Source organism: Monodelphis domestica, chromosome 4 (assembly GCF_027887165.1).
Source record: "Monodelphis domestica isolate mMonDom1 chromosome 4, mMonDom1.pri, whole genome shotgun sequence".
In the NCBI taxonomy this organism is placed as follows: domain Eukaryota; kingdom Metazoa; phylum Chordata; class Mammalia; order Didelphimorphia; family Didelphidae; genus Monodelphis; species Monodelphis domestica.
The window spans coordinates 55,270,557-55,293,708 of record NC_077230.1 but is presented as its reverse complement, the minus strand read 5'-3'; the positions used below and the strand labels follow the sequence as shown (position 1 = coordinate 55,293,708).

The 23,152-nt window shown below is 36.1% G+C and overlaps 1 protein-coding gene across 8 annotated transcripts in view; it reads right to left on the bottom strand.

The window, feature by feature from the left end:
• The window catches only part of ST3GAL6 (ST3 beta-galactoside alpha-2,3-sialyltransferase 6), an 86,104-nt gene that overhangs the window by 21,162 nt on the left and 41,790 nt on the right, over positions 1–23,152 (bottom strand). For 4 of the 8 annotated variants that reach the window (XM_007493597.3, XM_007493595.3, XM_016433438.2 and 1 more), the window contains 4 exons: positions 22,521–22,620; positions 16,881–16,958; positions 13,446–13,549; positions 2,824–2,887 (listed from right to left, as the gene is read on the bottom strand). In XM_007493597.3, the coding sequence (XP_007493659.1) occupies positions 2,824–2,887; positions 13,446–13,549; positions 16,881–16,958; positions 22,521–22,609 (335 nt within the window). In that variant the 5' untranslated portion in view covers positions 22,610–22,620. Of the gene's footprint in view, positions 1–2,823; positions 2,888–2,998; positions 4,601–13,445; positions 13,550–16,880; positions 16,959–22,520; positions 22,660–23,152 lie in introns of those variants that run through there. The other 4 variants (XM_007493599.3, XM_007493593.2, XM_056793377.1 and 1 more) reach the window with 3 other exon arrangements.

The window sequence follows — 23,152 nt, the reverse complement described above, 5'->3', positions numbered from 1 at the left end:
GTATGTGTGTGTATTGTACTATATATAAACAGATTTTTTTTCCCTGTCATCTTTTCATCTTTTCTCCTGTGTATTTGACAGGGCCAGGAGCAGGCAAGGAAGATATTATAAGAAAGATGGTTCCTCTGTTAGTGAAAGAAAAAATTAGTGTTCATTAAGTGTGGTGGCATTATAACAACAACTACTACTACTACTGCTACTCCTCTCCTCCTCCTAGGAAGTCCTTGGTGTGTGCATAGTCTTCTTTGATCCTCAGAACAAGGATTAACATCAGTGCCTTCTCTGGAGATTGCCTCCAGTTTACTCTGTCTACATCTTTTTTGTACATAGCTGTATGTATCTCTTCATTACATGTATTACATGTAATTTACATGTATTACGTTACATGTACAGGCATGTAATCTCTTCATTACAAACAATGTGATGGCAGGGACTGTTGCTTTTTTTTTTTCCTTTTCCCTTGTTTGAATCCACAATACATAGTGGAATGCCTGGCACATAATAGACATATAATAAATGCTTTTTTTTTTTAATACTTGCCTTCTATCTTAGAATTGAAACTATCAGTTCCAAGACAGAAGAACAATACAGGCTAGACAACAGAGGTGTTAACTTGAAAGCAGGGAAGCCCTCAGACTTGCCCAGTTCAGACAGAACAACAGACCTTAAGGTAGACCTAAATCAAAGGTTAAGTGTATCTTTGTATCAAAGTCCTTTCCCAAGTAAGCCCAGCCTCTTGGGTCCAAGGTTCATCAGCCTCTCTCCGATAATCCTGCCTTGAATTCCTCCTTTCCTTTTGCCTTTGGAAAGCCAATCAATCATACTCTCCTGTCCCCAGTTCCCCAAGAGCTATAAAAGTTTCCCAAATTCTAAGGTGCTTAGGAGCTGTCATCTCGGTGGTGATACCCCCAGGGATACTGTGCCAGAGTGCCAGGGCCTTTGGCTCTCTGTGGAGGCCTACAGTCTGAATGCTATCCCTCTCCTGATTAAAGACTTGTTTTTTCTGACTATTGAATCTTTCTGGTTTTTTTTTTTCCCCAAGTTAACAGGATTTAGGTGACTTTCCCAGGTTCACTTAGCTAGGAAGTATCTGAGCACACATTTGCACCCAGGACCTCCTGTCTATCCATTGACCAAAGCTGCACTCACCCCTACTCCTGTCTTTGAATCAATATTACATATCAATTCCATGGCAGAAGAGGAAATAAATGCTTGTTGACTGTCTGATCTTAACATGAATTCTACAGTGATCGGAAACCCCCATTTTACAGGGGCAGCTGGGTAGCTCAGTAGATTAAAAGCCAAACCTAGAGGTGGGAGGTCCTGGGTTCAAATTTGATGCTGGGTATGTCATTGAACCCCCATTGCCTAGCCCTTACCACTCTTCTGCCTTGGAACCAATACACAGTCTTGATTCTAAGACAGAAGGCAAGAGTATATAAACAAAACAACACAAAGAACCCCCATTTTATAGGAGAGGAACCTGACAGTGAATGATTGCATAAAGAAATAAATGATATTTGGTGATTATTGAAGTAATTAGAATCTTGAACCCTAGGGACTACATTTCCCACAATTCCTTTTAAAGGGAATTGTAGGGAATGTAGTCCTTAGGGAAAGGGAATTGTGGGAAATGTAGTCCCTAGGGTTCAAGATTCTCATTGATACAATACATTATATGGGCGCGATCTTCTCGCCTATCCCCTCCACTGCTCTGATTTCTTAATCTCTCCCACTTTAGGCCATCATCACTGTTACTTACTCCTTCCCCCTTCCATTAGCATCTGCTCCCGGACAATAAAGAACACGTGATAACTGCTTTCTACTTTTTGACAGAATGGAAACCCCCGCCTTTGGCGGGGGCGGGGGCGGGGGCGGAGCCTCCAGCTCCCCACCTTAGCCGATCAATAACTACCGGTGTAGGTTCTGTCACCAAAATGGGTTGGAAATGTAATTCTCTGTAACGCGAGAAGCTACGGGTCAGAGTGAGCCTTTTGCCTGTTTGTACAAAACAAAAACGAAGCCCAGGGAAGGAGGCTCCTCCTCACAGATCTGGTCCCCAACCTCTCAGGCAAGGGAAGTGGAAGAGAGGACCGTGATATCACTGAGTGAACGCGGTTAATAATTCACGGGCTAGCGATCACTCCTCCCATGGCAACAATTGACACAAAATGGGCTCACTCTGGAGCAGAGGATCTCGAGTCCAAATACGTGATCACGGTGGTGATGAGAGCTAGCGTTTATAACAGAGCCTCCGGAGAAGAAATGATAAATCATTCAGTATCCTTGCCAAGAAAAGCCCACTGGACACCTGTGGTCCATGCAGTCACGGAAGGTCGGGCATCGCTGAACGACAGGCATTTAGAATGTGCTTTGAGACGTGCACTGGGTTCTCCCTAAGTTATCTCATTTAAATCTCACAGTTACTCTGGAAGGAAGGTGTTCTATTATCAGCCTCACTTTAAAGGTGAGGAACTTAAGTTAAATTAAAGTTAATTTAAATTTAACAAGAGAATGAACTTCAGGACCACACAGCCAGTAAATGTATGAGGTAGGATTCAAACTCAGGTCTCTCCATGTGAAATCACTTATTATATAGGATGTCCCCAAAGTCCTTTCTGCAGTTTAAAACTCATAAAATTTAAAAACTGAGCTAAGGCTTTGTGTAAAAGCTCATCAAACTCAAACTCATCTAAAACTTCTAAAGGAACTTATTTTGACAGGCACACAGATGTGAGACCTATCAGATTACCCATAAATTCAATTAAAATGTCATGTTTTATCTTAATCAAAACAGATAGAAACATCAGGTAATGAACTCACTTGTCAGTCTCAGGGAACAGGTCACAGCTTTGAAGTCTTGAGAGAGCCAGTTGAAAGTAATGCACTATAAGGAAAAAAAACAGAGCAAGAATGAGTAAGTGATGCATTAAAATACTGTCATTGTCTGTGCATCAAGACACTTTTAAGACAAGTATATTCACTTAGGGTAGCTTACCCATGTTTTATTCTGTAGTGAGAAGGCAAAGAGCCAATTTAGATTCAGAATCAATCTTGCAAATGCTCTGTATTAGCTGTGCCCTTTGGAATATCGGTAAATTGATGTTTTTCTGTTTTGTTTTGAGCATCAACATAGATGATAAAGCTTGACAGCAATCTAATGATTTTGAGGCAGATTCTGTCATAAAAAGTAATCAATACTCATGAGAGCTTTAAGCGTTGTTTCAGTCTTGTCTGACTCTTTGTGACTCCATCTGGGGTTTTTTTGGGCAAAGATACTGCACTGGTTTGCCATTTCTTTCTTCAGTGCATTTTACAGATGAGGAAACTGAGGTAAACAGGGTTAAATGACTTTCTCAGGGTCATAAAGCCAGTGTCTGAGGTCAGATTTAAATTCAGGTCTTCCTGACTCCAGATCTGGCAGTCTATCCACCATGCCACCTACCACCCCTAAAAGGTACCCTGGCAAATTTTCTATAGTCATTAAACTTAGACATAAAAAGGTCCACTCCTCATTAAGGTAAAACATAATCAAATTAAACTTGGAAGAGAAATGGACCTCTCAGTCTTACTGCCTATCCTCATAACTCCAGCACAATTCTAGGTGCACAGTTAAGTACATGACAAATATTTGTCATATATTAATAAATAACTAATCCACAATGACTTCATCTACTTAGATACATTTTTCATTGGAAAAAAACTGCAAGCCCTTTCTTTTTTTAGTGGCGTTTGTCCATGTCTTCCTATCAGTTTTCTGCATGGTATTCACTTAAAATACTTGGAAGAAAACATTTATTAAATACCTATTATGTACCAGATACTGTTCTAATCACTTTTTCAATATTATCTCTTTGATCCTCACATTGATCCTGGGTTAGGCGTTAGTATTATCCCCATTTTCCTGAGAAAACTGAGGCAAGCAGAGGTTAAATGATTTGTCTAGGGTCACACAACGGTGTCAGAGTACAGCTTTAAATTCTAGTCTTCCTAACTCCCGGTTCAGTTCCCTATCCATTAACCTTTAAGTAGCCCTTACCATTATTCTGCCTTGGAACCAGTACTTAGTATTTTTTCTGAGAGGGAAGGTCAGGATTTAAACAAAGAGAGAACGAGATGAAGAGGCAGAGACAGAGGTAGAGAGAAAGAGAGACAAAGAGACCAAGACAGAGAGAGAGAGAAAGAGAGAGAGAGAGAGACAGAGAGAGAGACAGAGAAAGACAGAGAGAGACAGAGAGAGAGAGAGAGAAAGAGAGAGAGAGAGACAGAGAGACAGAGAGAGAAAGAGAGAGAAGTATTATTAACAAGGGACACAAGCACAAACTCTTAAGAAGGAAATAACTCCAAAACACCTATGAGGAAATGCTCCAAACAGCTTGTACAAAAGTTCAACTAGAATTCTTGGAATAAATAAAGAGTTGGCAAAGAAAAAGGCTTTTATAAATGACTTAAAAGGGCTAGGGAAATATATTGTAAAGAAAGACTTGCAAGGACAATTAATAACAGTACAAGGAGTACAAAGTCTTATCCAAACAACAAACTCCTTAAAAACTAAAATGAACTGAATTTAGTTTTTGAAATCACAAACAAAATAAAACAAAGTCTGACTACAAAAAAAAATAGAAGAAAATATGGCATATTTCATTGAAATCAACTGGCATCAAAAACAGATCAAAGATAAAGTTTAAGAATCATTAGAATACCTGAAAACCATGACCATAATAAAAAAGGCCCTGGATACATTTTTTAAAAATCATGAAGGAAAACTACCCAGATCTACTAGAACTAGAGGGCAGAGCAATAATCAATTGTAAGTCACTTCCTGAAAAAAAATGGAAAATTACAGTGTTCAACAATGTAATAAACAAAGTTTAGCAAAGGAAAAAATTAGTTTAAGTAATTGGAAGGAAAGAGTTCAAGTAACAAGCACAATAGTAAGGATCCTAAAAGATTTAGCAGCTACCCCAATAAAGTGGAAATGCTAGAACATAAGATATAGACTTCAGACCAAGAATAATTTAGGCAGCAAAACTGAGTATAATCACATATTATCACACTGGGGAGAAATAGAATACTTATCAGAATTTCTGATGAAAAGTGGAACACTGAGTTAGTGTATATCATATCATATCCCATAACAAGATAAGCTCCAAATGGATATACTTTTTCAACACAAAAAATGTCATCAAAAATAAGTTAGAAGAGCAGGAAAGAAACTACCTTTTCCAACCTGAGAGTAAGTTAACAGTTCATGACTAAACATGATAGAAAGGATCATAGAAGATAAAATGGACAATTTTGAAAAATACAAGTTTTGCACAAAAATAGCCAGTGCAGTTAAAATTAGAAGGGAAGTTCATAACTAAAAGAAAAAGCAAATTTCTCTGATAAAAGTACAATTTCTAAGAAACATGAGAAACTAATTCAAATTCACGAGAATAAAATCCATGTCCTAATTAATAAATTGTCAAAGGCTATTATCAGGCAGTTTCCTCCTGGTGCTTTTATTTATTATTTATTTGTTTTTAACATGGATTTTTAAAAAAAATTTGAGCTTCAAATTTCTCTCCTTTCCTTGAGACCCTCCTTCACCCACTGAGAAGGCAAGCAATATAATATCAATTATAACACCAATTATATATAATCATGCAAACTATATTCCCCCCCCAAAATCAATAAAAATATAAAAGATGAAAAATACACTTTAATTTACATACTGATAGTTCATCAGTAGGGCTGGAAAGCATTTTTAATCCTGAGGGCTTTGGAACTCTGTTGGATCATTGCATTGTTTAGAGTAGCTAAATCTTATGCAGTTGATCATCATTACAATATTGTTATTACTGTGTACAATGATCTCCTACTTCTGCTCATTTCAATCTATCTCAATTCATATAGGACTTCACAGGTTTTCCTAAAACCATTCCCCTCATTATTTCTTATAACACAGTAATATTTTCATCACAATTATATAACATAATCTGTCCAACCATTCCTCAATCGATGGAAATCCCTTTAATTTCCAATTCTTTGCCATCACAAAAATTTACTTATAAATATTTTTACATATAGGTTCTTTTTCTTTTTCTTTGTTCTTTTTGAGATATAGACCTAGTAGTGGCATTGCAAGATCAAAGGTTATGTGCAGTTTTATAGCTCTTTGGGCATAGTTCCAAATTGTTCTCCAAAAAGGTTGGATCAGTTCACAATTCCACCAAATATGCAAAGTCACTTTTTCTACATCTTTAGCATTTATCATTTTCCTTTTCATTCATGTTTGCCAATATGATAGAAATGAAATGGCACCTCAGAATTGTTTTAATTTGTATTTCTCCAATCATTAGTGATTTAGAGCATTTTAAAAATGTAAGTATAGATAGATAAGATTTCTTCTTCTGAAAACTGCCTGTTTCTATCTTTTAAATATTTTTCAATTGGGAATGGCTTTTATTTTTTTATAAATTGGACTCAGTTCTCTATGTATTTGAGAAATGAGGCCTTTATAAGTGAAACTTGCTATAACCCCCTCCCTCCAATTTCTTATATTCCTTCTAATCTTGGCTGCATTGATTTTGTTTGTCCAAAAACATTTAAATGCCATATAATCAAAACTATCCATTTTACCACCTGTGATCCTCTCTATCTCTTCTTTGGTTTTAAACTCTTCTTTTATCCATAGATCTGAGAGGTACATTTTTTCCATGCTCCCCCTATTTGCCTATGATATCACCCTTTATATGTCTAAATCATGTACCAATTTTGACTTTATCTTGATATACAATGTGAGATGCTAGACTTATAACTAGTTTCTGACAAACTGCTTTCAGTTTTCCCAGAAATTTTTGTCAAATGGTGAGTTCTTGTCCTCAAAGCTTGGGTCTTTGGGTATACCAAACATTAGATTACTGTGGTCATTTACTACTGTGTATTGTGTATCTAATCCATTCAATTAATTTACCATTCCCCTCCACCTTTTTTAAACCCTTACCTTTCATCTTGGAGTCAATACTGTGTATTGGCTCCAAGGCAGAAGAGTGGTAAGGGCTAGGCAATGGGGGTTCAGTGACTTGCCCAGGGTCACACAACTAGGAAGTGTCTGAGGCCAGATTTGAACCCAGGACCTCCCATCTCTAGACCTGGCTCTCAATCCGCTGAACCACCCAGCTGCTCCCTACCATTCTATTTCTTAACCAGTAGCAGATCATTTTTACGATTACTACTTTGTATAATAGTTTGACATCAGGTATTGCTAGGCTGCCTTCCTTCACATTTTTTTCATTGATTCCCTTGTATAAAGATTAAAATTTAGGAAACTGAGGCAGGTAGAAATTAGTTTCTCTCTGCAAGAAGTATGATATTTTTAGAGGCTTATTGAAGCCTAAAATATAAAGAAAACACAAGTAAGAAAAAGCACGTGTCTAGGCCCAGAGAGCCTATTCATGACCACTCACATCTTTCCTGCTAGGTGGAGAGCCTCGTGCTCCAAAGTGGAAGTAAAGAGAGGGCAGAGCCTTTTTACAACCAGGTTAAATACCCCATCTCGCTCTAGGTCCAGGTGAGGTTTCAGTGAGATTAGAGGGCATTCTGGGGAAGTGGAGCAAGGACTTCTGGGGATTGAAGTCCTGAATTCAAGTTTCTATTTTTACACTTGTTATGTTTGACTAAAGGAGTTTTCTAAGGATAAAATCTAAGCTATCAAGAACCATGTTTTGTTTTTTTTAAGAGCTCCAAATCATTAATAATTAGGGAAAATGCACATCAGAGCAACTCTGAGGTTTCAAGTCACAACCATCAGATTGGTCACAAAGTTAACAGTAGCAGAAAATAACAAATACTGAAGAAACTGTGGGGAAAGAAGCACATGAATGCATTGTTGGTAAAAATGTGAACAGATAGTAGAGTCATTCTGGAAATGATTTTGAACTATATCCCTAAAGTTATTAAGATGCATTCTCTTTATCTAGTAATACCATTAATAGACCCCCAAATAATTTGAAAAAAAAGTATACATATGGGAAAAAAATTTTAGAGCAGTTATTTTTGCAATGGTAAAGTAGTGGGAGGATTTGTTGTCCTCAATAGTATTAGGGAAGTTAAGATGGGAGAAGCTTTATGGGAAAAGACTGTAAATTCAGTTTTTTCAGAAAGGCAACTTTGAAAGGATTAAGAACTCTGTTTAATGCTATGATGAATCATGATTCTAGGTGGTCAATGATGAAACATGCTGCCCATCTCCTGATAGAGTAAATATGGATTCAGACAGCAGAATGGGATTTATTATTTTGAATATGGGCAATACAAGAATTTGTTTTACTTGATTAAGGGTTTTGCTTTTTAAGGAAAATTACTATTAAATTATGATATGTATATTGTGTTACATAATATATTAAATTGTCATGTTACATAATATATAATACCTATATGTGATATTATTATTACATAATGTATGTATAATATATAGTATACAACACATATACATCATATAATATATGTGATATGTTAAAATAATTTCTCATTACTGGCCCCATCCCAACCCCAGGCTATCAAACTGGGTTGGGACTTTCTTTTGTTAAGATGTCAAAAGGATTATAGTCAGGGTTGATCAGCCATCAGGCACTCTGACCCATTTTGAAAGTATGTTTGGCCAACTACAAGGCTGGGGAGCTGGCATCTTCCCCATAAGGCAAAAGCACTCCTTTCCTGTGATGAAAGTACTGAGGTAGGAGTTGGCATCTCTAGTCTACCTCCTCTTTCAAAATATCCACCAATGGGAACTGTCAGGGGAGGTCCAAAGGCTGAACTATGAAGCCATTCAGAAAGAAGACAGACCTCCCTTTATAAGCAAGAAGTAGGACTCACTCTTTTTCCATGGAAGGAGGCTGGCAAAAAGATCCCCTCTTTGTTAATGGAAATCATATGCCCCCATTAATAAACTGTTATTTTCAGAGTCTCATATTCTTTATTGGTTACAATCTTAAGGCAACATCCCAACTCGGGAAAGGGAATGGGATGGAGAAGAGGAAGAAAGAGGATTTTGCTTTTGAAAAAAAAATTAAATTATATTAAAAAATAAAGAAAAACAATGTATTTCATAAATATGAACTTTTTAAGGTTTATTACCTCCCCCTTTACACTGATTATGTGTGTGCATAAAACTATACATGCTATCTAAAAATGTATGCTACTTTCAAGAGATATATACATACAATGCATCATGCAAACAGTTGTGAAAATATAATTTCTAGGATTTCTAAGCACCTGAGTTATAATTAATTTTTTAGGGGTTGGAGGAGAGGGAATCAACGAAGCATAACCATTTGGATTTTTCCTTATAAGTATAAACATTTCCAGAATTTATTATAAATTTTTCAGTTTTAACCTAAGAGCACACTAATTAATAGTATTTCTTGTCTCCATTCCTTATTAAATTTAAGATGGTAGAGTCTTACCCTATTTTTTTCTCTCTCTCTCTCTCTCTTTCTGAACTTCCTTTTGCTCTTTTCTATACAAATTTCCCCCAACTAAAAATATGTCTCATTTGACACCTGCAATCTAATATTTACCTGCCACGAGAGAAGAATCATTCTTCCTCATAAGTCTTCTCTAATCCTAATTTTTCATTGCATTGATCAAAATTCTTATTTCTTTTAAAGTTGTTTTCCTTACGATATATTGTCACTGGACATTGTTCATTGATTCTGCTCACTTCATTCTGCATGGGTTCACATAACTCTTTCCAGATTCCTTGCATTTTTTCTTTTTTATCTCATTTGGCATAATTATATTCCATTACAATCATATGCCATAATGTCTTCAACTATTATCTAATTGATGAATATTCAGTTGTTTCCTGCTACAGCAAAAAGTTTTGCTATAAATATTTTTGTATCCCCCCTATTTAATCTCTTTGGGATATATGCCTATGAGGGTTATCTCCATTTCAATGATGATCCTTGAGATATAGTTGTAAATTACCTTCCAGACAGTTCAGGACAAGTTATTTCAACCCATAGTGCATCAATGTGTTGTACTCACATTTCTCTTCTACCAATTATTACGGTATTTTCTTTTTTGTCATCTTTGTCAATATAATGGGCGGGGAGAAGAATCTCAGAGTTGTTTTCATTTGAATTTTATTATGAATTTGGAACATTTTTACATGATCATCAATAGGTTCATTTTTTTTCTTTTGGGATTTGCCCACTTATTTTACCTTTTGGGGACATTCATTATTCTTATTGGATTCCCTACTTGTTTTGAGTATCAGATCAGATCTTTATTAGAGGCAAGTAGAGAGTAGATAGAATGCTGGACCCATAATCAGAAGATTTGGCTTCAAATTTTGCCTCAAAAACTTACTCTGTGACCCAATGTGACCCAAGACAAGTCATAAGACCTCTTTAGGCCTCAGTTTCTTCATTTGTAAAAGAGAAATAATGAATACCTACCTCCCTGAGTCATTGTGAGGATTAAAAGTACTTTGCAAACCTTAGAATGCAAAGATGTCTTTCAGTTCACTTGTTCCCTTTCTAAATACAATAATGTTTTTTGAACAAAACTTTAATTTTATGTAATCAAAATTGTCCATTTTGTCCTCATAATTAACCTCTATCCCTTATTTAGTCATGAAGATATTTATACATCCTTCCATTTCTCATTTTTATAAATTTTCTAAAATTTCCCGTTGACTCATAGCATCATTTAGTTCTGTTTCCTCAATTTTATTTTTCAGGGCGGTCATTATCAAGAAATGTTTTCCACCTTACATTCTAACCTTTTTATTCTCCTTCCACCGTTTTTCTCCGGAGTTGTAATTTCCCATTTTTATCTTTTGCTTCATTTCTTCTAGTTATTTCTGCAGCTCTTGTGACTAAGCCATTTTCTTATCTGAGTCTCTGCTTGGATGTTTTGCAGAGTACTCTCTGTCCTCTTTGTTCAAAAGTTCTTGTACTTCTTATTTCTTCATCATGTTTCTTCATTTGGTTATTATCGTTTTCTTCAATTTGCCAATACCTCATTTTAAATTTCCTCATATCATCATTTCCTTCTGTTTGCTCATGCTCCCAACTTCAATTTCTAGATTAGGATTGTGGCAGGTCCTGTTCGGTCCTGTCCCTTCTTTAGTTTGAATGCTATTGACAGTCTTGATAGAATAGTGAGGAGGAGACCCTGTCCGTCCTCTGTCAGAATCCTTGGTTGCTGGTTCTATCTCTTGGTATCCCTAAGAAAATTTTGGCCTTGACCTGTATTTTGTCTCCTTCTCCTTGAAACTGTCCAACCTACAGTTGGCTCTGTACCCTGTCGTGACCCAGAAAAGCCCCAACCAGATAGGGATTGTGAGTTCAAGCAAGAAAACTGGTGTTTCTGCTGCCTAGGAATTGCCTTAACTCTGATTGCATCATTCTTCCTTTCATAATCTTCATTTCATGTTTACCCTGTAAAATTCTGTATTGAATAAAAGCATAAGATTTTAGGTTTGGAGCTTAAGGGGAACTTTCTAGGTGTTTCCCTCTAGTTTTCTTTTTCATCATTCTTTCTGATGCACTTTTCAAACATTGTTTGCTTTCTCTAGCACCTTTCCTCTTGTCATCTCAACCAGATGTATTTCCTCATTTTTTAAACAGACAAAAATTCCTATACTTGCAACTTTAGAAATCAACAGACCTGTTTTATTTTACAGTATTACAGTTAGAACAACAAAGAATTAGGAATACAGAGATTGATATTCCAGTCACAGTTCTACCATCCATTTTATGACCCGTGGTTAGCTATTTAACTTTCTTCCCTCATTTGTGAAATGAAAAGATCCAAACATATCATCTTTAAGAACTTTCTCATTTTAACAATTTTATGATTATATGATGGTAAAAATTCAGAGTGACAAAATGGTTTTTTAAAGCATTTTGAACTTTAAAAACTTGACTTCTTAGGAGATTTAATAACATTTCTGAATAGAATTAAAATCTTTACAGGATTTTGTAATTATCTTATTAAATAGAGAAGTATCACATGCAATGAACATATTCACTGTGTGTAATCAAATCTTACTCCCAAAATAGTTAAAGTAAACTGAAATTGAGGGTGTACTGACTCCAGTTTAGTGAAAGCTGATTGTTAAATCTTTGGTGTGAGCCTTTATACTTTAGAAAAAGTGAACACTACAAATTGGGGCTTGATTTACTGCTTTGATGACTACCTACACTTAAGAAAATGATAGGGGGGCAGCTGGGTAGCTTAGTGGATTGAGAGCTAGCCCTAGAGACGGGAGGTCCTAGGTTCAAATCTGGCCTCAGACACTTCCCAGCTGTGTGACCCTGGGCAAGTCACTTGACCCCCATTGCCTAGCCCTTACCACTCTTCTGCCTTGGAGCCAATACACAGTATTGACTCCAAGACGGAAGGTAAGGGGTTAAAAAAAAAAAGAAAATGATAGGTAAGATATTAATAATTAATGAACTAAAAATAGTTTAGATTAGATTACAATTAGATTAAAATTAAAATCAGTTGTATTTTTTCCAGAGATCCAGTTATTAAACATTTGCCAGCACATTCTTGGTTGAAATATATGTTCCATATTTCCACTATTAATTTGATTAGCAAAGATTTTTTCCACAAACAACAAAATAATAAACTTTAAGGATACAAGTGCAGTAAGTTCCAAATTTATTCTTGAAAAGAAGTTTCACAGTAGCTACTGAATCATCGGAGTCTTGATATCCAAGGGGGGAGGAAAATTTGATTGACATCATTTAACAAATATCACAACTTCCACATAATACATCATTTGAACAAATGTTGTCATTTCAATCTTGTAACCGAATAAACTAAAATCACCTAAACTAGTAAACGATAGAGTGTTTAAACTAAGAAATAAAAGCAAATGCCTCTACTCTAAACTTGACCTTTTAATATTTTATTTTATACCATCCTGTTGTAATAATGGCACTATATCATATATTACTACATCTATTGTTGACTTAAAGCAGTATCAGTAACAAAAATGGTAGTGCTGTTGGTGGGGGCTCTTGATCTTTCTATAGTATGTTAAAGTTTGACAACCACTTTATGCACAGAATCTCATGGTTCATAAGATGATTCACAATGATCATATGAGTAAATACTATTATTATTCCCATTCTCCATATGAGGAAACACCAAGGTTGCTATTAGTTACATTATCAATAAGTCTAGAATTAGGATTCGAATCTAGATTTCCTGATTTCATATCCAGTGTTTTTTCCACTAAACATCATCTTTCCACTAAATGGCATGCCGACACCTCTGCAAACATAGGTCAAAATATGCTCAAATCTTCTCAGAAATATTAGAAGATTAGAGGTTGGTTATCAAGAAGACAAATAATCTCTATTTTGGATGTCATTAAAATAAAGTTTTCATAAACCATTTCTACGGCAATAAGACTGGATAAGAAAAGGATTACTGACCTGACTTTTTTACTCCATAGGGTAGTGCAATCTTATCACTTTCCTGAAAAGCAGCTATCGCATTTAAATCACTTGTACACAAGAAAGGATATATCCCACGATAACTAAGAAAGTGAAAAAAGTTTGATTTTATTAAATATTCTATGTTAGCTTGATAAAGTCAATTCACAATTTCCAAATTGTTTCACTTTATTGTGGTTACGCCAACCAACATGGCGAGTCATTTTTAAGTTCTTACTGTGTGCCAGGCTTGGTTGGGTCAGCTTAAAGCTTAATAGTTTTAAAGATTTAGATGGAAGGTAAGATTTTTTTTAAAAAAGAAAGGAAAAAACCTCATATCTATAAAATGTTGTGAATGAGGAAAGCTGCATTGCCTCAAAAATAGTGATGACTGGAGGTGAAACCATTCAAAGAAAATATGATATGAGATCAAATTTAGCCAACCCATCCTAAGAATATTAAAGTTGAAATTAGAAAGACTGCAAACAAAAACCAGAAGAGCTCTGATATAATTTTCCTAACAAATTATTGGCTTCATCACTTAGAGCAGAAACACAACAATTTATCCCTAATGGAAAAGGAAGCTAAGAAAAGTAAGGACCAGCCAAGTAAAGGAGGAAAATCATTGTTTTCAAAAGTGCTGAAAAACTAGATTTTATAAATGAGGTAAAAAAGAGGAAAATATTGAATATTAGGGAGAAAATATCAGAGTACTATATTTTTAAAAGATAATTAAGGGGGCAGCTGGGTTGCTCAGTGGATTGAGAACCAGGCCTGGAGATGGGAGGTCCCAGGTTCAAATATGACATTAGGCATTTCCCAGTGATATGACCTTGGCCAAGTCACTTGACTCCCATTGCCTAGCCCTTACCACTCTTCTGCCTTGGAACCAATGCACAGTATTGATTCCAAGGTGGAAGGTAAGGGTTTTTTTTTTTTTTTAAGGATAATCAAGAACATGGAAATAATGAGTGATTCATAAGCCTATTCTCTTATCTCTAGAAAATACTGTTAATTCATTTTTTTGAAAAATCTTTATGAGAATAATTTATACTTCTATTTGATCAATAAATATTTAGCAAGTGGTAGGCATTATCCTAGATATCCTGGATAGAAAAACAAAAATGAAACATCCATACCACCATGCTTATTATATTCTATTGGGAAAGATTTGTGCACATATAATAGCCAGCAGTTATAAAGAGTTCAAACACTTCACCTGTATTAGTTCTTTTGAGCCTCACAATCACTCTGTGAATTACGTGCCACCATTATCCCCATTTGGGACAGCTGGGTGGTGCAGTATTTTGTTAAAGCTCCAGGCCAGGACTCAGGAAGAGTTGACTTCAAATCTATTCCCAGACGCTTACTAGCTGCATGACCCTGGGCAAGTCACTTAACCATGCCTCAGTTTCCTTCTCTGTAAAATGAGCTGGAGAAGGAAATGGCAAACTTTTCTAGTATACTTGTCAAGAAAACCCAAATGGAGGTCACAAAGAGTTAGACATGGTTGAAAATGACTCAACAACTATTATCCTTCATTGTAGAGAGGAGGAAACTGAGGCTTTTGTATACTCTTTCTCAACTAGGACAAATCATTGCCTAATATAAATACATACATAATAAACACAAGAAAATTTGAAGGGGGAGGCATAAGCCCCAGGTGGACTTGGAAAAGACCTTATGTAAGAAATAATATTTGAGCTGAGCCTTGAAAGAAACTAGAATACACCCCATGTATGTATGTATATATATATATAAATATTTATGTAAATTTTTTTTTATAATGAAATTAACATCAGCAATTTCCTTATGCAAAGAACAGAAGAGTATTGTGTATGAAATTCTAAAATTCTATTAATTTCAGCTTTTTAAAGTATAATATTAAATTTTTTATTTTTAATAATTTTTAATTATTAAGTATTTTAAAAGGTAACCTGGTAGTATCACTACTGCCCTGTTTACTTCCATCTGTACTCCCTATATTTTTAAATGTTTCATTAACACTTTATTTCCCCTCACCATTCCTCCTACCACTCCCCCCTTACAAATAGGGAGGCAAAACAAATTCATGACCAAATATGCTTCATTTTCTACCTGGCGTCAGCCCATCACCTCTCTCTGGGAAGCACACTTCATCTATCTTATGAATGTGTGACTAGTTATTGTACTGCTCAAACTTCTTGAGTCTTTCAAAATTATTTTCCTTTAAATTGCTATTTTTGTTGTTGTTCAGTTGTTCCAGTCATATCTAACTCTTCATGACACCATTTGGGGTTTTCTTGGCAAAGATGCTGGAGTGGTTTGCCGCTTCCTTCTCCAGCTCATTTTACAGATGAGGAAACCGAGGCACATTGATTTGCCCAGACTTACAGCTAGTAAAAGTGTCTGAGGCCAGATTTGAATTAATTAATTACTTTTTATTTTTTTCCTAAACCCCTTACCTTCCATTTTAGAATCAATATTGTGTATTGGTTCCAAGGCAGAAGAGTGGCAATGATGGTCAAGTGACTTGCCCAGAGTCACACAGCTAGGAAGTGTCTGAGATCATATTTGAACCCAGGACCTTTTGCCTCTGGCCTGGCTCTCAATCCAACCCCTCCCCCCCCAGATTTGAATTTAGATAGAGGAATCTTCCTGGCTCCAGACCTGGCACTCCATCCACTGGGCCATCCAGTTGTCCCATATACCACTGGACAAGTTTCATAACTGTTTGTTTTGTTTGGGGTTCTTGTTGGTGTGTAAAAAGGCTTCACTGAAAGTGAAAACAATTTTTAAAGGTATCAATCAATTTTTAAAAAAATTTTAAATGAGATGAATAAGAAGTATAGATAATTAACCGTAAAATAAAGGGGAAAACACAAACCGGACGATTCCAACCACTTTACACTCTGGGAATCTCTGGGAATAGGGAATGTTTCAGCACTGCTTATTTGGGGGTCCATACACAGGTATGAGAGAGTTAGGGTGAATCAAGGAAGGAAACGGCTACTGTTTTTGATAAATTCACCTTGTTTCCTTCTAACTATACTCATACAGAATGGTTATTGCTATGTGTAGATTATTAGAAGACAGTGAAAACCAGGATACATTTCTAAGCTCAAAAGCAATTTCTGAAAGCACGAAACAGAAGGGGAGAATCAGGGAGCATCAGAGAGAATTATGTTTTTAAGGAAAAGCTGCCAAATGATTGACCTTTTTTAGACAGATCCTGCTAACCTCACTCAGGCCACCAGGCACAAATTTCAGAGTTCTTTAGAGTTCAAATAAATCTGTAAAATTCTCTTTCTACAACCAACAAGCAACAGTTTACTTTTGGCTGACAGTGCAACAATGTGACTATAATTTGCATCTGCCTCAAAGCAAAGGAACAGGGGAAAAGGGCTTGGAGTTAAAACAGTGAACACATCCCCCATTTCTCTTTTTAATGTTTACCTCAGTAGAGACTCAAAAGCTGGCTTCAATGAACAAGACAGCATCATAGGCGGCCTTCTCATTTCTATAACCCGTAGCCTAAGAGACAAAAGCAGGAAATAATTGAGCGTCTGCTGCTCTGTCAAGAGGGAAACAGATTATTTGGTAACCTCAGCCACTTCTCTTAGAATTCTTCTTCCCTCCCCAGCCTGTGATTTCACTGTCACAGGGAACTCTGTAACTCTGCAGATGAGTGACTTTTCAGCTTCTTACTAGGATAGACAAAAGGTATCAAATGTGGCCCACAACAGTCCCAAGCATTTGAGAACAGGATTAAAATATAATGGGGAAATGTTTAACAAAGTCAATAAAACTATAATAGAACACAGATCATTTTAACATGTGGCTGAATCAATGCATGAGCAGCAAGAAGGAATCATTATGTACAGTTTATTGACCTCTGTTTCTATTTTAATTTGACACCCCTTGCCTGGAGCAGCACGAAGAAATTAAGTAAATTACCCAGGTTCACCCAGGCCAGTCTGTGTAAAATGAGGAATTTGAACACATTCCTTGAGTCTGAGGTCAGCTCTATCTAATGCTACCCTGTTTTGGTGCCTTTTTTTTTTTAGAACTGACCATCATTTACCTGATATCTTACAGGTTTGATCTATAGATTTGTGGCATCTATTATTTTATTAATATAAACAGAGGGAAGAGGTCTGGTTAATTAATAACCTCCAGGAATTACCCTAGTGATAGCAGAAACTAAGTGTAAATAGAAAGTAATTCAGTTCAGTAAATATTTAGTAAGTGTGCCAGGTACTAAGCTAAGCATTGGGGATATTAAAAAAAAAAAGGTGAAAGACAGTCTCTGCCCTCCAGGAGCTTAGAATTTAATAGGGGAGACAACATGCAACAAATATACACAAGGCAAAGCTATATAGAAGATAAATTTAAAATAATAAATAATAGTAAATAAATTACTTATATAAAATATAGCAATATAGTAATGTATAATAATTAATGAAAATGATAAATACATTTAAAATTTAAAAAGGAAAAAGCACTGGAACTAAGAGAAGTTAGGGAAGGCGAGTTCAGAGATCTTGTAGAAGGTGGGATCTGAGTTCAGAGAAAGAGTAACCAAAAGACTGGGGAGGGATGGAAAATGAAGAACAGTCAGGAATAGAATAAAAACTGAGGAATAGAGGGGAAAACAAATCTCCCTCATTTGGACTCACATCAAGTTGTCTAAACAAACACTGAAGAACAGAAAACAGAACAGAAATCTTACAAACAAAAGCTGAGCATCTTCTGGGTGGATTGAGTTTGGCTGAAATTGTGAAGAATCTTCAAAACTTGAGGTAGAGGGGAATTCATTCCAGCCAGTCAGTTCACTGACTCTTACCCCCATCCCCTCTCCAATCCTGCTGGAGGAGCCCCAGGATCCCTATTCCATTTCACCCCTTAGGTCCATTCAACCTCGACGCTATATGGAGAACATACTCTAATCTCCCATAAGGATTTCTAAGATACTTAAACGTATTCCCTCCTGAATGTGTTGTCTCTCCCAATTAAAATGTAAGCTCAGTGACATCGGGGACTGTTTTCTTTATATTTGTGCTTGGTACCTAGTGCTTAATGCTTTTTTCTCTTTCCTTCATCACTACAAACAGCATGTACCCCTTATAGAGCATCCCTGGGTTCACTAGTATCTGCATGTAGATTTCCAGTGATAGAGAATTCATTATCATCTTTCAAAGGGGTCCAATTTGAGACAATTATTCATTCTTAGAGTTTTCCTTTTTATTCATTTGGTTGGTTGGTTGGTTTGGCTTTTTGGTAGAAACTGAGGAAGGAAATAAGGAGAAAACAGAAAGGCTCTGCGGTGCCTTAGCAGAGAGGAAGAGCAGCAAGCCAGGTGCCTCATCCAGAGAAGTGTCTTGGGATGCCTATGTGTGCTCAGAGACTCAGTGTGAGAACCTGGCAGCTTCCAGGCAGATGAGGCTGAATTTCAAAGGGAAAAAAAAAAGATAAAAAGGAGTCATAGTCAAAAGGAAGAGGCAAAAAGAGGGTGCTGAAGACTTGCTTTTAGAGTTCCCCAGACTGGTTTTTAATTGCTTGTTTTGATTCTGAAGTACGTGAGCAAAATGCGGCTAGATTGAGAGACCATGCCATGCTCAATTCTATTCAATTTGCAAGGTCTACAGACCATGTTATATTCAATCCTATTGAATTAAAATTACTAGATGGTACAGTGGATAGAGCACTGGGCTTGGAATCAAGAAGATTCCTCTTCCTGAGTTCAAAAGACTCCAGGCAAGTCATTTAGCCCTGTTTGCCTCAGTTTCCTTATCTGTAAAGTAAGCTAGAGAAGAAAATGGAAAACCGCTCTAGTGTCTTTGTCAAGAAAACCCCTAAATGAGATCACACAGAGTCAGACATGATTGAAATGATTGAACAACCAACAACATTTATTAGGTCTACTCTGGACATTGTACCATGTTAAGGAATATGAGACAATGATTATGACTATAATTATATTATTATTAATATATAAATTATATCATGTGTGTACATTTTACATTACAATTATAATTTGTGTCCTCGAGGAGTTTGACATTCTACTGAGGAAACATAACACATGCAATTAACATGAGGTAAGGGAAATTGTGTAGGAAAAGAACAATAAAAATTGAGGCTGGAGGTCTTGGAAGGCTTTGTGGAAGAGAAGGCACTTGAGTTTCAACCTTGAAGAAAGTCGGGAATTCTTAGAAGCAAAAATAGGGAGAAAAATTGTGCAACGGCAAAGGTATGAGAATATGGATCATAAAGGACTTTCAGAAACTAGTCGCCCTGCTTGATTGGAATGCAAAGCTCATGAGAGTGAGAAATTATGGAAAATCAGCGTAGAGATGGGTTTGAAAAGCCAGACTAAAGAATGTGGTCTTCCTCCTGTCAGCAAGGAGGAGTTTCTGAAGGATTTTGAGCATGGTTAATGATTAACACTGTCAGGCTCAGTCCTCAGGGGGATTATTTTTTTAGCCATGGAAGGATTTTTGTGGCAGTAAAATGGACAAGACTAGATGACTGATTCAGTGTGAGGGAAGGAGAATCAAGGATGATTCCTGAGTTAGTGGGAGTTTGGTCAACAGAAATACTGAAGCCTGAGGTCAAGGGGAGAGAGAATGGACAAAACAATGAAGCAACAGTAAAAGGTTGAAGAAGGATAGATTTAAGTTGTTTGATCAAAGGGGGGAAAAAAGACTTCAATAATTGGAGTTGCCAAAGAGTAGAATTGGAGGTAGAAGGCTCCCATCGATGGAGGTCTTAAAAATGCCATGAGTACTTTGACAGGTTTGATATAGTCTAGGTTCTTGTCTGGCATTGGATTCTGCTGCAATTCTTCTCAAGGTGGTTTGAAAGGAGCTTGATCTGACTGAGGACCAGGATTGCTCTGGTTTAGTTTTGTTTGGGGATTATGAAATCCCAATTGTGCCTCAGAGTGACTTGAGCCTCATTCCAGATTCATGGGATCCTTTCTGCAACTAAAACCAAAAGCTTGACTCTGGAATTGTTTTAGTATTCCCCAATCTGAAACAGTATGGAGGGGTGGGAGGGGGAAAAAAGAGAGATTTACATGGAAAAGGTGGTTTTTAATGGAAAATACTTGTGTGTAAAGTAGAGACATATCTAGGAGAGTTCTGGAGCCAGCTTCAATTGGATGGTGAGAGTCAATTGTTAGATCTTTATTGGAAAATTTTGTATCACTGAAATCAGCCAGTGCTACAAATCAGTTATTATTATAATTGTCCAGACTTAGGAGAATGATGAATAAAATATTAATTATGTGGATGAAACTTAAAAATATGTTTTGAATATATTTTGGTCTTAGAGAGCCAGTTGTTAAATATCAACCAGGGCACAACTTGCATATTTATATCAGTGATGGATCAATGAAGTTTCTTTCTCTACCTCTACCCCCTATTCTGTTATGTCTGCCACAGCTCAGAAGAGCTCTCAGCACTGGCTCCTTTGTTTCTGAAGACTGCTTAAGGATTCACCAAGTACGTTTATTTCCCTCCCTTTCTACCTAAGAAGCACCTTATAGTTCTTGATACATAAGGAAGTAAGGAACTAAATGTGGAAGCACAGTTTAAATATATTATTGGCTTTTAAATACACGCGAAGGAAGAACAAGTTAAGACTTGCTGGTAAACCAAAGGGTTAGTGGTTTGGTTTTGTTTTTCCCATAAAGGAAACTGGCATTTATTTCAACTTAAAGGTCAAGGTCCCATGCTCTGTATTTTAAAGGTCATTGAAAGTTGTTTTTACTCACAGATGTTTGGGTACTGAGAAAGGGGGGAAAATGGTGTCCAAACTAATGCTGGAAAACAAACTTTTCTCTAGGAAAATTTTCACTCCATCAAAAATGCACCCATATATTCAGTCTTCAATACGTGACATTTCAAAGACTCGTAGTATTAAAAATAATTTTGTATAAAATGTGTAAAACAATGAGCATAAAATAGCTGAAGCCCTCTGCATTACACAAACATTACAGTTTCATCTGCCTGAATATCATAGGCTTCCAAAAGGAATTTTGTAGGGGAAAAAAGAAGTAATTTGCTTAGTAATTTTTCATGGTCATTTGCTTTCATATACTTATTACTAAGTCTATCTAAATAGGGATGATTCTGTTTCTTTTGATATAAAGGTGCTTCATCACTTAAAGATAAGCTAAATTTTATTTTAGTTATTGACTTCCACCAATACCAAACAGTTAAAGAAGCCACTTCTCTAGTAGTAAGCTAGAGCAAGAACAGTAAAGTATAGTCTGTCCTAGGACAGCTAGGTGGTGCAGTAGATTGAGTGTTTGGTCTGGAGTCATCCAGATTTCTTTTTCTGAGTTCAAATCTGACTTCAAACACTTAACTAGCTGTGTGACCCTGGGCAGATCACTTAACCCTGATTGTTTCAGTTTTCTCATCTGTAAAATGAGCTGGAGAAGGAAATGACAAACCACTTCAGTATCTCTACCAAGAAAACCCCAAATGGAGTCACAAAGAGTCATATATGACTGAAAAATGACTCAACAACAATTAATCTGTGCCGTGATGAGTTGAGGATTCTTTTGTAATCAATGATACGCTTCAATTACTTTTAACAAAGCATTTTCATATACATTATGAATCATTATGACTCTGTGGTAGGCATTGCAATTGTTATTATTATACTCATTTCACAGAGAAAGAATTTGAAACTTAGATTAAGTGATGTTTCCTCCTTACAGCTACTTAAGAAGTGTATCTTGGTGTCTTGTTAATAAATCACATGCTTTTTCCATGATACTATGCTGTCTTTCTTCCCACTATACCACAATTATTGTTTTTTTAAAAGTCATTTGAGAAAAAAAAGAGAAGAAAAGTCATTGGAAATAGAAGGCTATATTTACTAAATTTAATAACTTTATGGATCTAGTTCCACACCAGAGCTGGTGAGCTTTTTTAATTACAATTAATATAATCCTAGGCATGAATAGAGAATTCAGGAAGTCCCTGGACATATTTATGTCTACAAAAACTTAATTTCAATATATATTTGCAGTAGGCCAAACAATAAAGGTATTCTTTTTAAAGAGAAAAAAACAGAACTTACCAACTGCTACTCTCTCTCCACAGAATGCCGTGAAGTATATAATAGAGAAAAATAGAACTCAGAATTAGGAACACCAGGTATCCTCTCATTGCTAGCACATCTGAAACACAATGAATGGAATTCTGTGTTTGGGGTAGTTCTTGGGTTCCAAAGAAAGAAAAGAAAAAAATCATGGTTATTACACATAAGCAGGCATATGGTGAATCTAACCTAATTATCAACAAGCAAAGATGGAGAAAAATGACAATGAAGAGAAGCATATATACTGGGAACATCAAAGAAAGAGCAAATGTGGATCTTTCATCATGTGATAGAAAATAGAGACTTCTCTACTAGTTTCCTATATTTAAAGAAAATGTTATCTATGTAATAACCATTGTGCTATAATATGTGGAATTCTAGAATGGAGGAGAACATAGATTCTGTTCAAGTAATGACTGATCTTGGACAAATCATAGACTTTTCTAAACCTCAGCTTTCTCATTTATCAAATGAGCGGTTGAGTTAGAAGCATTCTGAAGTTCCTTCCAGATTTCATGTTCGATGAGTTTGTGATTCATATTAAAAACTATTCTTTCTACAAAGAGTTAAAGCAAATCTTTCTCTTTCTAAGTATAGGAAATGAGTGAGTT